The sequence below is a fragment of the Notothenia rossii genome (assembly GCF_949606895.1).
Source record: "Notothenia rossii genome assembly, chromosome: 5".
NCBI classification, from domain to species: domain Eukaryota; kingdom Metazoa; phylum Chordata; class Actinopteri; order Perciformes; family Nototheniidae; genus Notothenia; species Notothenia rossii.
This window is the reverse complement of record NC_136903.1, coordinates 88,467,928-88,485,060: the sequence shown is the minus strand read 5'-3', so window position 1 is coordinate 88,485,060 and position 17,133 is coordinate 88,467,928. Positions and strand designations below refer to the sequence as shown.

At 41.1% G+C, this 17,133-nt stretch overlaps 1 protein-coding gene across 1 annotated transcript; it reads right to left on the bottom strand.

The window, feature by feature from the left end:
- Positions 1 to 1,960: 1,960 nt before the first annotated feature.
- Positions 1,961 to 16,267, bottom strand: bin2b (bridging integrator 2b). Its single transcript, XM_079683497.1, has 12 exons — positions 16,250 to 16,267; positions 15,821 to 16,155; positions 12,248 to 12,328; positions 10,773 to 10,827; positions 10,270 to 10,364; positions 8,603 to 8,698; positions 8,365 to 8,472; positions 7,253 to 7,338; positions 5,779 to 5,854; positions 5,600 to 5,682; positions 3,818 to 4,448; positions 1,961 to 2,581 (listed from the first exon to the last, which is right to left on the bottom strand). Exons 2-12 carry the CDS (start codon positions 15,911 to 15,913, stop codon positions 2,426 to 2,428), a joined length of 1,560 nt encoding a protein of 519 aa, XP_079539623.1. The 5' UTR covers positions 15,914 to 16,155; positions 16,250 to 16,267; the 3' UTR covers positions 1,961 to 2,425.
- Positions 16,268 to 17,133: the final 866 nt, after the last annotated feature.

The window sequence follows — 17,133 nt, the reverse complement described above, 5'->3', positions numbered from 1 at the left end:
TACATGCAGAAAAACCTTCATAACACACAAGGGGACGGGTAATAACCAGAAAAGCATGACATGGGACCTTTACATAATGTGGCGTTTCTATGGCATCCCTCGCCATAAAACACGATGTAGTTGTAACTCCAATGGACACGGTCCGATCGACACCAGAACACACAGATGGCCAGTCTGCCCCTGACTCCCGCTAAGTTTGTTTGCCCCTGTTCTGCTTGAAAGCAAGTACCTGCCTCCTGCAGACTGTTAAAACAAACGCTTCAACTTGTACAATTTTGAATCTGTATTTTTCAATATGGATTTGAAGTTGGCGTGATGTTGAAGTCGTGCTGCTGGACTCGGCTGTAGTTCGTTCAGTGGTCGCCAACCAGTCGATCGCGAGTGTGGTGCGGGTAGATCGCGGACCGTTAAAAAAAAAAGTAACAAAAGAAAGAAAAATAAAATAAAAATAATAATGTTTGAAAAATACGTTTTTAGATGTAAACCTATCATCCACCACCCCGTTAGCAGGTGCCACTTGATTGACGTATATTTGAGACACCTCAATAATATAATACACGCATTTAGTGTGATAGAGAGAGGGAGAGTGGGAGAGAGAGAGAGTGGCAGAGAGGGAGAGAGGGAGAGAGAGGGACCGGTGCTAGCGGGACCGGTGCTAGCCGGGACCGTGATGTTAGCATCTGGTTAGCTAGCTGCACTAACGGACATAAGGAGCTGTTTCCATAACAAGCTGGAGGAGAGTCCTCTCCTGTCAGACTGAGGGGCTCAGGTGAGCTAAAGGACTCTGAGTGTTTAGAACGGTTTTGTCACAAATTCTCTTCATGTTGCTCTCAAAGTGCACCAGATTGATGCTTTCAACTTCAACATTTAAAAAAAAATCTTCCCGGGCGAGCATCCCCCTAGAGGAGGTGAGGTCCGCCCCCCAATAGCACTTTACCCCTGCCTATATGCCGTGAGCTGATTATGGAGCCTTCATTGTAACAGTAATTCAGATGCGATTAGCCTATATAAAAGGCCTCAAATTGGAAGCATTGTCTGGGCCTTCTTTTTCACTCAATTCTGCAATAGGTAGATCTCGCCTTTCACCTAGGCCGAGGTCGGTGATCTTGGGCTTAAAAAGGTTGGTGACCACTGGTTTATAGCATAACGTTAACATTTTGCTTCTGGGGATTACATTTATGATTCTAAATGATAAAAGTAGGGTAGACATACTGTGGATATTATCCGGCTGAACAAAACGTGCATTTATCTAACAGGTTCGTTTTCCACAGACCTTATTTCGAGCTATTTTCCAAAATCCTATGGAGAAATCCCATTGCTTTTTTGTCGAGGGAACCCATGCAGCTTACTTCCGGGTAAATACGTCATCCTGCACCGCCCGTGTGTTGTTCATTTTCAAGTTATAGTTTGAATGTTCATTTTGTGTTTTGCTTGGTTTAAAACCGTTATATTTTTTGTTTTACTTCCTTGATTGTTATTTACATGAGCTAATCCGTGATAGTTGTTTTTGGTGTGTTTATGTGGCTTTAGGTTAGTGTGTAAATGAGTTTGAACCTCAGTAAGATTATAGCCAATTCTAGTGCATTAGGACATATTCTGCTGATGCGTACAAAGGGACACTTCATTTCTCATTTCCACACACTAGAACCGTATCACCTTAAAGTGAGCCGCCACTCGTTAGTTTCATAAGACAGACCTTTCTCCTGTAAACTCTTCACAGTGAATCAGTCGCTGTGTGTTTCCAGATCCTGACAATATTTCACATTCCTTGGTGGTGAATCATTGTGATCTTTCTCACGCTCAGACTGAGATATTATCTCCAGCGACAATTTCCCTTTTTTAACACAAAATGCACATTATTATATCTGCTTTTTAAATATCCGAAAATCAGCTAAATATAGGACCCAAAGCAGAACCTTGCTGAATTCAAACCGGCATGATTTAAAACAGACTGAAACACTTCCTTTTAATCTAGAACTTTATTGGACATTTTACACAAGATCACAGCATTGGTATATAAAAAAAAAAAGACATTTTTTGTTTCACAGTGTTTCACAGAAAGACTTTTAAAAATACAATAAGAGTAAAATACTGTAACATTTAACAATCCAAGGTCTTAGGAAATGTTCTGAAGCTCATTTTTGTTCCACGAGTTGCAACATCGCATCATGTGAGGCCATCTGTTTTCACAGCTCACATACACAACATATGGGATCACTCCCTGTGTGTGTGTGTGTGTGTGTGTGTGTGTGTGTGTGTGTGTGTGTGTGTGTGTGTGTGTGTGTGTGTGTGTGTGTGTGTGTGTGTGTGTGTGTGTGTGTCACTGCTTGACATAACAAAAGGAGAAAGTATAACTGAGGAAAGACGTTGGCCTCACTCCTCCTTCTCAGGCTGGAGGAGTTTTTCCGAGAAGATCCCAGAGTGTTTAAGATCCCGATGCTGCTTCCAGCTCTCCTCCCTTATCCCCCTCAGCAGACCCTCCTGACACCTGTTGAGTGTCATCGAGCACCAGGATGTCGTCACCCTGTTCAAACTGCAGCGCGCCGTCCTCAGACGCTGCATTGCTCTCTAGCACCACCCTCTGGTGAGAAACAGGTAGTACAACAGGTTAGTTTAAAGGTAGGGTATGTAAGTTTGAGAAACCGGCTCGAGATCGCTAGAATTTGAAAATAAACGACCGGAGAAAATCTGCCACTTCCTTACAGAGCCCCTCCTCCAACACAAACAAATGAGGGCATGACCAATGAGGGCACGAGATAAGTTTGTGCACAGATGGAAGGCTGACATATGGAAGCTCATTTCCGCCACTTAGAAAAATTAAAATCCCCATGAAAAGTCATAATTATGAGATAAAAAAAGTCGAAATTATGAGATAAAAACTCATAATAATGAGATAAAAAGTCATAATTATGAGATAAGAAAGTCATAATAATGAGATAAAAAGTCATAATTATGAGATAAGAAGTGCGCATGCACTGCAGTGGCGCTGTCACTAGTAAACAACGTTCACGCCACTAATGACAATGTAGGCATACTGCTGCCGTGAGTTGCTAGCCTAACTAACCTGTGAACGTTACCACAAAACTATAGGCATATATATTATAGTTCATAACAGGTAATGTCAAAGCTATGAACTGCATTGTTGCAGTTTACTGTAGCTGCAATATAGGCTATATGTAACATCTAACATTTACAAAAGTCACCTGTAATAGTTCCCTTATTTAGGACTAGATGCCGTTTGCATGGTGGATGAATGGACCTTTGAAGACAGCGCCACTGCAGCGCATGCACACTTATCTCATAATTATGACTTTTTATCTCATTATTATGACTTTTTATCTCATTATGACTTTTTATCTCATTATTTCGACCTTTCATGGGGATTTTATTTTTTTCAAGTGGCGGAAATGGGCTTCCATACTGACAGGCAGGTAGGCCATCCAGTTATTTTACCCGGGCCGGCTCAGATGATTGGTCGTGCTTTTTACAGTACTAGGCTTCCACAGGTGACATTATTTTATGGATTTGTTGTCAAAGCACTTCAGATATTCATTGCTATCGGGATGTTAAGAGCATTCCATTCCAATATTAAATAAGAAAGCCAAAAAATATCAGTGGTGACGCATAAAGGTTAAATTCGTCAGGCACTCATGACTTCTAGTATTTAATATAATATTTAATGATTTTTATGTTATGTATCTTTGTTGGACGTATTATATTAACATAACATTTTAAATATGTTATCTTATTCATTCTTAAATAGAACAACTGTCACATTTTTTTTTTTTTATGATTCTGATTAATAAAAGATATATACCTTGTGCAGGAAGCCAGGTGGATTGTGGGAAGTGGAGTCCTCTCCTGAGTCAGCCTTCTCCTGGTTGTCTGAAGCCTCCTCTGTCTCCTCTTCCTGCTCCTTAGCGGGTAACAGTGGAAGTTTATCTGTGCAGTGGAAGGAGACTCGAGGGGTGGGAACAGGTGGAGCTTTGGGTTTCCCCCCCTCTTTTGATGATGGAGCCTCACTCACTTCCTCCTCCACTTCCTCTTCATCCTTCTCCTGTAGTTCACTTTCTGCAGCATCACAGGGTTCAGACACTTCTTGATTGGCAGCTTCTGATTTCGGCACCCCGACCCCAGAGTCATCGGACTGGTTTTCAGCGAGTTCGTCTTCCACCTCCACTTCCACCTCCTCTTGATTCAGACTCTCTGTTTCCTCCTGCTCGCACACCGACTGCCTGTGAGGAGAGTTGCTGCCGCTGGAGCTGAACTCAGAGTCCGACGAGTCTTTGGACGACGACGCAGCGTTTTCCTCCGATCCCTGGACGGTGTCTTTTCCATTGTCTCCGTCTGCTGCATGGAGGGAGACGTGGTCCGTGGGGAAGGCTGTGTTGCAGGGGATGGGGTTGGAGATAACCAGAGACTTCCTCTTCTTGGCCTTGCTTGTACTGCTGTTTGAATAAATTAAAACATAGTTGGACCTTTTTTTAAGCATTCAAGGTTAATTTTAGCATATTTAAAAAGGTCACCTATTATACTGTTTTTCATCAATATATTATAGCTCTCAGATATAAACAAAACATGTCTCTGAAGTGTTTGGCTCTTAACACCAAACAGATCATTGCAGCATTACCCATAATCCCCTCTGTTTCAGCCCTGTTTCCAAAGTGCTGATTCTCTGTCTGTTACTTTAGATGAAAATAAGGAGCCCCTCCCCACGCCCCTCTGAGAGACATTTAGTTAAAAAGAACTCAATGGTGCTCTGGGAGGAGATTCAGGTGATAGGGGGGGGGGGGGGGTACCTTGGTTGCTGATTGGCTAATGGTTACACAAGCCAAAACATCGTTATGACATCATAAAGTGGCCAAAATCTGATCAGCTCATTTTCCGACAGGTTTTTATAGAAATGGATCAAAAAGAGAGAGAATCTTTGTTCCTGAAACTTTCAGAGTCTCTTTCCACAGAGGGGACACATGTTGATGTAGAAGAGACATGAAGAAGAGGGGACACATGTTGATGTCGAAGAGACATGAAGAAGAGGGGACACATGTTGATGTCGAAGAGACATGAAGAAGAGGGGACACATGTTGATGTAGAAGAGACATGGAGAAGAGGGGACACATGTTGATGTAGAAGAGACATGGAGAAGAGGGGACACATGTTGATGTAGAAGAGACATGGAGAAGAGGGGACACATGTTGATGTAGAGGAGACATGAAGAAGTGGATTTTGCATAATAGGTGACCTTTAAAAGCATTCAAGGTTAATATTTGCTTTTTTTTTAATGAATACAAAGTATTATTTAACATTTTGTTGTCTGTGAAAAGTGTAAATATGTACATTTAATTCAATTTAATCGAAGTAGTGCCTTCTCATTGCTGCTTTTATTTACTGTGCCCATTTCTTTGACTGCATTGACAGACGCCTACGAAATGTTGTATGATGTCAATAAAGCTATTCTGCCTTTTATAAATCCACCTGTAAAGTGCAACAGTGCTCCATTATTATGAAAGCACAATAGCAGAAAGGCAGCACTATGAATGAAAGTTATTTGCCAGTAAATACATTCGTGTTGGGAACACTTTAATAACCCCAGCCTCACCTGTGCAGACCCTTGATGATGAAAGCTTTCCCTGAGTGTTGAGTCTCCAGTTTCTTCATCACATTGTACAGCTCATGGTTCAGCTGCAACGCGACATAACACACACGAACATCAATATCATTTAAACATGCATGAGGACATCACTAGTATGAGAGTGAGGAAATTATGTCTTTTCTCACCACGCTCATTTCCTTGTAGAAGACGTCTCTCAGGTTGGATATATTTTGGAACACCGTCACATAGCAACCTATCCGGCTACAGACACAAAAATAGCTCTCAGTTAATCTTTCACTTCAATCTCATATCCCTTCTGAGTAAAACATCAAGAGGTCATATGCACGTTCTGTAAAATGTGTCTTTGAAGACATTTTGCTGTAAATCTTACTGGCCTGATTTACACATTTACATATCCAACGCATGCGTTTTCTCTTTGACTTTAAGTCGAGAAACACTGAGAGCAAACTGAAATATATTTTCTTTTGGTGATAAATGTTTCATGTTGGATTTAATAAGTAGTTTCCTATTTGCTTATAACTTAAGAACAGATTAAAAAAGTTCTCATTTTGGCCACAAGAGGCTGAAGAGAGACACTGGCCGTTTCTCAATCTCGAGGAAACTGGCTTCCAAGCCAATATTTCAAGGATGCTACGTCATCGAGTGCCGCCGAAGGACTGTTCCAATCTCCAGCATACTTGGAATTCCACCGAGACCGCGTCCTTGGTTTGGGGGTAATTTTCGAGGCTGCACATGGGTAGACTTCGCGTCCTTCAAATCCCCACAATGCTTTGCACACGGACCAATTTCCCCAAATCTGTGGCGGAAAATGTAAGGCGGGGCCTCGCATATGACGCACACCTGCACACTTGCTCGCCTGTTCCACTCTTTGTTTTCCGAATGCCAGGAAGGATTCTTAGCTCGCTTCTGAAGGAAGTGACTCGGAAGACATGTGCTACCAAGCAAGCATCCTCGCGATTGAGAAACGGCCACTGCCTTGTTTTATCGACTTAAAGCCTTCATGTTTTGTTTATTTATATGAGTTTTACTTTCTCTATACACTCCAAACACAATATCATTTATACTATATATATATACAGTATAGTGTATCAGCAAGTTAGGCAGTGTTTATACAGCCTTTTGACAACAACAGACAACTATTTTGCAGATGAAGCAAAAAAAAGGGGAACTGAGAAAATGTGGTAAACGTTTTCATCCACTTGACTAAAGCTTTGAACACAAGAGAGAAAACCATTTAGATCTGACTGAAGAGGGGTTTCCCTTTTTGCCGTAAGAAGGTTTTTGCATCGCCAGAAAAAGGTCTTCAGATAAAAAGGAAAAGGGTAGCACATCCTAGTATTTAAAAGGCAAGGAGGATCAAACACTATCATGGTTTCTTTGCTCACATCACTTTAAATATACGGCAACATGTTTATGAAACAGAAACTTCGTCAGAGAGCTTCAACTGTAATTGTTTATGCAAACAAATATAATGTTCCCATTGTTTACCCAACACAACTCGCTGGTATACCGAACAGGATACTTTCGCACGTAAACTTGATTATTCTCACACGGATATGTCAGCTTTACTTGATAATGATATTAAACTCTTCCACGAAATTCCACTAAGTGTTATCTATGAGTTCATGATAACCTTACCTCTGATAGAGGACAGGCAGCTCCTCCCTCAGCTCGGTGTTTATCTCCTCAAAGACATTCTGGCTTTTGTTGAACTCTTCATCCGCCTGTTGAAGAGGATCCAAAAGAACATCATTCAAATACTTGCAGTCGAAACTAATCCAGTCTTGCACTAATGCACATTTCTCAAAGTTGTTGAAGTGACTGTTACTTTGTATATATTGATTGTTGTGCTTTTACTTATGTCTTAATGTGTGCATATGTGTCTGTTGATTGTGTATAGGTAGGATACATATTTGTATTTTTATATTCGAGATTGTGGGTAATGGCATTTCGATCTCTCTGTCTGTACACACAAACTGAAAGATTGACAATAAAGTTGACTTTGACTATCTGCCACCACTTATTGACTATAATGCTTATTCTAGTGATGTGACGTTGGCGAACGATCCGATTCTTTTGAACGGCTCTTTGGTACGAACGAAGGGAACCGGGTTCTTTTCATCGATGGTTCACTGCCTGCCACTCGCCTTTAACGAAACTTGCTTTCCTGGATGCAAAGTTGCCATGCTGTAGATCAGTGTTTCTCAAACTTTTTCATACCAAGGACAACTTAACCAATAAAAAAAACACTCGCGGACCACCTAACACAAACAAGTGGCAACATGTGTGATGAAGGTGTTGCGCTGGGCTATATCATACCATCGAAAGAAACTTAAGCTTGCTCCATTGCGGAGATATTCCCGCGAGTGCGTAAAACTTTAATTTATTAATTTATTTAAAATGTGAAATTGTACCAATATACTCATGGACCACTGGGGGGCGCTCGCGGAACACCAGTGGTCCACGGACCGCACTTTGAGAAGCACTGCTGTAGATGATGGCATAACGCATGCTGCTGGAGTTGTAGTTCGGCTGGCTGAGAGATGTAGCAAGTTATACATTTTCTGTGAGTAAAAGTAGATGTCTGGAAATACAGTCAATCATTATCTTGGTGATTATTTTGCAGATAAACCTATTAGCCCCGCCCCCTTAAAAAAAACATCTCTTTTGAACGGCTCTCGGAGAGGAACGGAGCCATGAGATCCTGCTCCCTTCAAAGAGCCTTCATTCCCATCACTAGCTTATTTTACCTTTGTTATTTTGGCTTCATCCTTCTTCTTGGCACTCTGCAGCGCCTCCAGGTGGTGACGGGCTGAATCGTAGTCCACCAGCTTTCTGCCGCGTTTACCTACTCGTTCCTAAAACACACACAAGAGTTTCTTTAGTTATAAAAATGTAGATGATTTCCATGGGTGTCATTAAAATCAGACAGATGTTCTCTCAGAGGCCCCAAGGAACTGGTGTAAAAGGTAAAAAGCCTCAGGTTACCTTGACCTCTGGGAACTGGCTGGTGTAGTTCTCCATGGTGCGGACGATCTGGTCACTGAGCTTCTCTTCGTAGTCGTTCCACAGCAAGTCTTCACTCTAAGGGACACAGTTGGGATCAAATCACATCAATTTGACTGCAACCAGGGTCAATAAATACATGACATCTTAGAATATGAATATGCTGCACTATGTGTTTGAAGAATTAAGGGGAGATGCTACAGGTGAATGTGGTTGAAATTTATATTTTTTAAAAATCATCAATATGAGGATGTTCTAGGTTGATTACTTACATTAGGGGTTCTTTTTGTATTGGAAGTGTTTTAAATGTTATGTTCTTATATGCAAATGAGGCAATCTCTTACTAAATACTTGCTGATTTGCATACATTGCAACAACAACAACAGAAATGTTAACTTTGGACGATGCCAGGTTAGAAATTCTTATTTCCCTTTTGTTGACCTATAAGAGGCAACCTTTGTTTATACCGCTGTGTCACCCCAAATTATAAAACCACAAGAAGCTATTGAAAGTCATAAAAGTAAATAAAACGTTTTTGTATGTAAGGGCTGCTGAAATGGAGAAGTATGGCTTACAGTAGAGAGAGAAACTCCACTTTCCACTTAAATGTGTACTTGCATATGAACCTGCTGGTGAATTGGGTTAGAGTTGGGAATTAGGGGGTTTTAACAGAAACTGACAATCTTTAAAAACTGCTTGGTGAAACCATTTTTTCAGAATGCAAGACCCACCTGCTAAAGTAAAACCCTTTTTATCCAATGACCTGGCCTTCTGGAGCAACCCTCATGTTACTGTTCAAACAAACACATCATACCTAGAGGTGGGAAGTAGTGGAGTACAAATACTTCCTACTTACATTTTGAACACAAATACCTGAACTTTCTACTTCTTACATGTTGAACACAAATACCTGAACTTTCTACTTCTTACATGTTGAACACAAATACCTGTACTTTCTACTTCTTACATTTTGAACACAAATACCTGAACTTTCTACTTCTTACATGTTGAACACAAATACCTGAACTTTCTACTTCTTACATGTTGAACACAAATACCTGAACTTTCTACTTCTTACATGTTGAACACAAATACCTGTACTTTCTACTTCTTACATGTTGAACACAAATACCTGTACTTTCTACTTCTTACATGTTGAACACAAATACCTGTACTTTCTACTTCTTACATGTTGAACACAAATACTTGTACTTTCTACTTCTCACATTTTCCAAACAGGCTGGTTCCTTTAGTTTGAATGTGTGTTTGGTGGCGTGATCATTATTATTTAGAGTCATTGCGTGCCTATTGATTTGAACACGATCCGTGTATCCATCATTTCCTGGTCTTCTCTAAAGAAGAGGGACCAATGAAAACGTTGTCATGTTGCCGTTGGTCACCATGGAAACATTCATTAGCTAACAATTACATTATTGTTCTATTAATATAAAGGGAGGTCAGGTACTCTTTAAAACAGCTGCTAGTTATGGGTACTTTTTACTGAAGTACATTTCAAAGCCCTCTTTATTTTCACTTGAGTAAAGAAGTTTAGTCAGTACTTCTACTTTCACCAGAGTATTCTTAAACACGAGTATCTGTACTTCTACTTGAGTAAAGGATGTGTGTACTTTTGCCATCTCTGATCATACCTCTGTGATGACAGCGAAGTCCTCCACTCCGTTCCACTCCGGCTCGTAGACCTCCCGCAGCGTCTGGGACAAACGCTTGGACGTGTCATGCATGGCTGTGGAGAGGAAGAGGGAATTGTGAGACAAAATAAAGAAATGTAATCAAGACTCCATACAGTAAGGACCTTATCAGGCAGAATCAGCAATGCATTGTGAGGCTATTGTGTTTATGGTTTGTGGCTCTGCTGCTACACCCACACCGAGAAGGTCAGAAAAACACTGGTTTCCTGACGATGCAGGAGCAAGAGCTGACATCCAAAGAAACACCGCGGTTTCTTCCACATGAACCACAAAGCTGCATCTGCCATTTTCCCTGCAGGACTTTTTAATTGTCCTTTTCGAACATGGCAACACACACAGAATTGCGAAAGTTGACACAGCGTCCAAGAATAGTGAATCAAAGGGGAAGTGGATTTTTCTAACTCCTTTGGCAATGTGATGTGTTCTGTGAATGCTTTCATTACCTTTCACTGCAGCATGGTAGGCTTTGACATCTTTAAACAGCCTGTTGCCATCACCCTACAAAGCAGAAAAACAAATGAGTCAAACAACTTGGTGACACCTAGTAACGGTATCTGTTCAGCAGATCCGAGTCATTTATGCGTGATCATTTCCTTCACCCTCGTGTTGAAATCAGTTTGTTTTCGGGGACTTTCTGTACAGGAATGCTTTTTAAAGCCCCCAAGCTGCATTTGATGTGCAATATATGGTTGTTTTACCACAGTGTGGAGTTTAAATTAAATATCAAATCACAACTTTTTAATGTGGCAATAGCGGTGGTGAAGTGAAAGCAGCGTGTCTTGTGAGCATGCAGACTTCCTTCCTGTAGTCAGTTTCGCTCTAAGTAGTGTTGCATTCAACACTGAATGAGCGTTGAGGAACCTAAAAGTGAACCTTTGGTCGAGCTGAAGTAAAAGTGGTAACAGGAGGATCAAGAATGTTAAAACAGTGGCACAAGTAGAAATGAGACATTAAGTGATTTGCTTTTTCTTTTATCACCATTGGTAAGTAAGATGAGATGGATCTTTATTAATCCCTGTGGGGACATCATAGTAATAGAGTGGTGCAGTGATGATGTATTGCTGTAGGCCGACCTGGATATTAGCATCAAAAAATGCTTCCCCAGCGAAAAGCTAGGGGATTTTCCCTTTGAATATTTGGAAAATGGCAGAACATAAGGTCTTTGTCAAACACACGTTTATTCATAAGCATCACACGCACACCTGTCACGATAATTAATTGTATTGGACGATAAATTTTTCTGGAAATTATTGCGATAAACGATAATATTGTCGGCGCCGTTTTAAGACCATTTTAGACATAATGATAATATATAATAATAATTCAAGTACATCCTTTCAAACATAACTTTTTATTGAACATTCAACATTGCAAATGAAATGTGAAATAATATTAAAATATATAAATTATATATAATAAATAAAACAAATTAATTAAATTATAATAAATTAATTAAATCACACACAACCAAAACAATAAATTAAATAGAGTCAGGCTGGAAAACAGAGCTCTCTCTCTATATATATATATATATATATATATATATATATATATATATATATATATATATATATATATATATATATATATATATATATATATATATATATATATATATATATATCTATCCTTTCCAGGTTTAAGGACTCATGCCTGCACCACTCTATAACCATGACAAGTTTACCAACACAAGCAAACAAGCTTATGGCCATGAGGAGAAATTAGAAGCTGTGTATATGCAGGAAAATATTAGGTTGAGCTGATTTTGTGAACTGGCAGCAAAAACAAAACACTTTTTTTAACGGGAATGTTTGGTAAGGGGGATTTAATGAGCCGTTGTAATAAAGCAAGCAGTGTATAGACCTATATGTGAGTCCAGTGGTGAGAGAGAGACCTGTTGCTTGTGTTAAAAAGTTACCTGTTGTTTGTTGAGGCTCTGAACGCACACCTCGAACTGTTCGTCCTTGGTCTCCATGGTTTTGCCCAGTTTTTGAAGGACCTGAGAGAGGACGGCACGGTGAGTTTCACATCACATAGCATTCATGATTACTAGAGGGAGACTTATTAAAGAGGAACTCTAACAGCTTTACACATCAATGTTGTTTTACAGGGGCATATGGGGAAAGAGTGAGTTGCACATGATCTGATAAATGTCATCAAGTGATCTCAGTTTAGATCGGGGTTCAAGACAGCGTGTTTTCTTTGCCTGGAAAACAGATTTGGAAAGTATTTGAGGATTTCGCAACTTAGACATTTTGACTCTCGACAGCCAATTGTATTACTCCTTCAGAAAAGGAAAGACTCACCACATACCTTAGCAACATGTATTGCCAACAGCAACAATGACCCAAATAACCACTTTTGCTGAGTGTCCTCCTGGCCCTATCCTTGGGTCTGTAAAGTATTGACTTTGGAATACGTTTCTGCAAGCGTCAACAATAAGTGTGTCCTCCATTACAGACTCCTGGCAACGTCAGAGGGAGTATAACAGTAATTATTCTTCAAAGCAAACACATTTCCACTCATGCGGATGAATAATCGGATGTATTTTTGTCACAAGGCTCAAATGTGTTTTTTTACGTCTCTGCATTGAAGCTGTGCCTTCCGAATGAAATCCGGCGCTGAACACAACTCAACAGCAGTAGTCTGCTCTTCGTCTCGGACAACCCACCCAAATCTCAGGCCAAACGTTCTGCAGTCCAATTGCATTGTGGGTAATAATGCCTAGACTTCTCATCAGCATTCAACACAACACAAACAGACATCTTGGGGTAAAAAATTGCCAAAATGGAAGTAAATCCATACCTGATTTACTGGTATGCTGCTTTCCTCACTAGTAGAGAGCAACTTGTGAAGGTTAACAAAACCCTGTCATCTGCCCCCCCCTCCCAGGGCTGCGGGAGTTCAGCTGTGCTCTTTACTCTCTACATTGATGATTGTCGCACCAACACACCAAATCAAGTCATCATTAAGTACTCTGATGACACTGCAGTAATATCTCTGCTCAGTAACACAGACGACCCTGAGCTGCACCAACAGGCTGTCCATCAGGAGGTGGAGTGGACTGATGACAATGCTCTTGAGATCAACAACCAAGAAAACTGAGGAAATCCTTTTTGGCTCACCATCTGACTCCCATCAAGTCCCCATGGTCATCCATACAGATGAAATCAAGCAGGGAGTTTCATACAAACACTTGGGTGTAATGATTGACCATCTGCTGTCATGGAAGGATCACATTGAATATCTGAGCAAAAGGACAAAACAAAGAATTTATTTTCTCCGCCGTCTTAGGTCTTTTGGGGCGAGCAGAGAAATTCTTCTGTTGTTCTTTACATCTGTGATCATGTCTGTTCTGCAGTACTGCAATGCTACCTGGTACAAATGTTTGTCCGCAGCTTTAAAATCAAAACTGCTCCACCTGTTAAAAATCTGCTCAAAGATTGTTGGTCAACCTGTCAGAGACTCTATGACTCAGCCTATCATAACAACCTAGTGAGGCTGTCCAACAACATCATCTCTGACCCAAACCATGTTCTCAACACTGAATATGAGCTGCTACCTTCTAATCGGAGATACAGGGTCCCACCATTCAATAAAGTCAGACTGAAGCACTCCTTCGTGCATCAGTCAGTCCTCACAGTAAACACAGAGCTGATCCCAGATCAAATGCACGCTGAAGGCTCTTTGAGCATGTTTTCTCTCACTGATTGTGCTGTTATGTTAAATGTTTGTGTTTCATGTATTGTGTCTGGATACTTGTCTGTCGATGTTTGACATGGAGCTGCTGTGACGCAAGTCACATTTCAGAATTGATCTGACAAATAAAGTAATATCGTAATGTAGGCACCAGGATTGGTCAAGAAAGAACAATAACTGACTAAAAGTGTGCAATGCCTAATTGTTGGAATGATTTTTAATGCCGGGGCAGATACTTGGGTCCATAAAAGCTTATTGCACAGAGGCGTGTGGCGCAGTGGGATAGTGCGTTGGTGTTCGGATCAGGGGGGCACAGGTTCAAACCCCACTGCAGTCAGCATGTCGTTGTGTCCCTGAGACACTTCACCCCAAATTGCTCCTGTGGGGATTGCCCACTGTATTGAGTATGTAAGTCGCTTTGGGTGAAAGCGTCTAACAAGCAACATGTAATGTAATGTAAATGAATAAGTGTACATTTCGGCCAATTAGAAGGTGCAGTAAACAAATGCCAAAGCAGATTATTGGTCCAACAGTGTAATCATTGTCGGGATAAAATAGGCCCTGCAGATTTAGCATATTTTGATAATAACAGATTAGTGCTCCATATACAGAAGCACATACTCCAACCTGGCCTTGAACTTGACACACATGGCTAATTGTTACTGTGTCCTTCACAGTCCACAGAATCCTGAACGCTACATTGGATGACCTTTAACGTTAAATCTGCAACAAAGGCTCTCATTATCAGGTCTATCCTCCCATTTATGAGAAATGGACACCCCCGAAATCGACCTTGCAACTCCAGCAGTCCATGACACTTTGAGTAGCTGCTACTTTAAGGTGGAGCAGTGGAAATTAAACAAGTCGACCACAAACTGAGAGAGAAGAGCTCAGCAAGCGAGAGGAAGTGCAGAGACAGGAAGTGGCAGCTTTTGTGTCCGCACACATCTGAAAAACACTACGATGCTCAGCCTGGGAAACTCCACACTAATGTGTTCATTAATGCATCAGCAACCTTGCAAATATAAGAGTTCAAAGCATTCAGAAAACTCTAAAAGAAAGTGGTTTCCTGCCTGCTTCTCCCTGATGACACTCAGTTATAATCAGATTAAACTAATAGGCTTGACATGATGTTATCCTCTCATCTGGAGCATTTCATTATGAGTTTTGACTTGTTACAGAGCTGCATGACAGGACAGTAGATTGTGAAAGCAACAGTTGCCACAGAGCAGTAGTTCATAAGCACAATAGGTATTCTTGAGAAGCGTTTGCCAAATTCTAGGGTAAATAATAGCTATAATCAACCTGCCTTTCCTCTGAAGGAGCAGCTTGCCTTATTTTATATCTTAGACTAGAAAATACACAGTCTTTATTTATGTCTGATACAAATATTCTGGAAAAGATACAACAAATATGAACTATGTGCATCAAAAAGAGTCTCCGAATACAATTAAAAAATGAATTAATACAAATATTGTCAAGGGTTTGTACACTTATGTACATTTTAATTATACACAGCTATGTTCCCATGAAGAAGCAGCTAGTTTTACATCGTAAACTTGAAGATAAACCCCTTTCAGACATGTAAAATAATCTATTTCCTAACAGTCATCTTGAAAAAAAGTGTGTTTACCGTAAAAATAGGGTGTTTAGTGAATCACCACCACAGGGTGAGGCTGGGCAAAGGCTATGAAGTCTGTGTTATCTCACCAAGATCATGACAGTGCTTCTAGGGTGCAGTTGTTAAACGCACCCTAAGAAAGTTTAACAAAGTTTGATTTCCATGGCTCACCTTCTCCTGAGCTCGGTTCAAAGACTTCTGGAACCGCTTGGCGAAGATCCCAGCTCCAGCCTGGAGGTTCGGACCCATTTTATTCTCTGCCATGTTTTTAAATGTTCCGTTAAACACAAGCAACCCGCCTCCCGTCTGCTTCCTCTTGAGAAACTGCCCTCGCGGAGCCTCAAATGCGGCTTTAATTCAAGGCGATGGAGGTGGAGCAACAAGACAGAAAACAGGCGGTGTCAACCCCCAGGAATAAAGCTCTTTACATCATCATCTCCGCATCAGGAGGAGGAGGAGGCTCTTGTTGAAACTTGTCGGAGGAATTATTGAGGAGACTTGCTGATCTGCGGGAAAAACATCGTTTAGAAGTGTTGCAAACCTGCACCCTCCTCCAGGCTGTGTGTGCGGTAAAAGTGGAAGTCATCCAACGACACTCACCTGCAGAGTATGTGAGCAGATTGCGGCTGATGACGCGGACCTGAGCCAGCGAAGTGACGTCAGCAGGCGAGCCGTAGGTCAATGTGTGTCTGAAGAAAATATTGTACTTTAAATGTTACCTTTTTTTAATCACTATTTTCTTTATATTTCTTCCTTTACTTTTGTATACTGTATATATGTAACCAGGGGCTGAGTTGGGATTTGTTATGTGGGGGGGCTCTGTGTGGAGGTGCGAGAGGGGGGCGGAGGTCGATCTCATTATTTGACCTTAAGGGATATAGGCCTACCCTGTGGCCCTAAAGCAACTGCTCCATTATCTTTATCAAATGCACACATTGATGCCACCAAATGTCACAATAAAAAGAAAAAGTTGTGGTGACACATTATTAGTACATCATTCACCGTGTGATTAGTGTGTGTTGCAACCCGGACCCGTTAGTGAGGGTATGGGGTTTGTTGTCATTCATGCTAGCTTGTCATACAGAGCAGCACATGTAGGCTACCTACCGCGTCTTGATTAACGGATAATAAAGTGTGGAAGTCCATTCTGATTACACCGCCTCTGACTACCTTTCATCGGCTCTACACTGGTGACCCTGACGTTTTCGTGAAAGTTTCCGAGGACTTAATGAACATGGGTGATCGCGATGTTTTTGTTAAACTGCCGGAGTTTCGGTTCGCTCACATGGAGGCACACTTTGCCTGCCGACAACTCCGTGACGGGGACTTGAAATATTTCCACGTGGTAGCTGCGCTGGGAAGGTCTACATCATCCAGGTTGGTGGGATTTATTGCAGACCCCCCACACCATGGCAAATATGAGGCGATTAAGGCCCTTCTCCTTAAGACATTTAGCTTATCTGCCAAGGAGAGGGCCCGCCAGA

What these genes read in the sequence shown, in the direction of transcription:
- bin2b (XM_079683497.1), bottom strand. Translation starts at nt 15,913, where the DNA reads ATGGCAGAGAATAAAATGGGTCCGAACCTCCAGGCTGGAGCTGGGATC. An exon ending in ATGAAGCCAAAATAACAAAG is followed by an intron (nt 7,339 to 8,364) that starts GTAAAATAAGCT and finishes CCTCTTCAACAG; the next exon opens with GCGGATGAAGAGTTCAACAA. An exon ending in CACCTGGCTTCCTGCACAAG is followed by an intron (nt 2,582 to 3,817) that starts GTATATATCTTT and finishes GTTTCTCACCAG; the next exon opens with AGGGTGGTGCTAGAGAGCAA.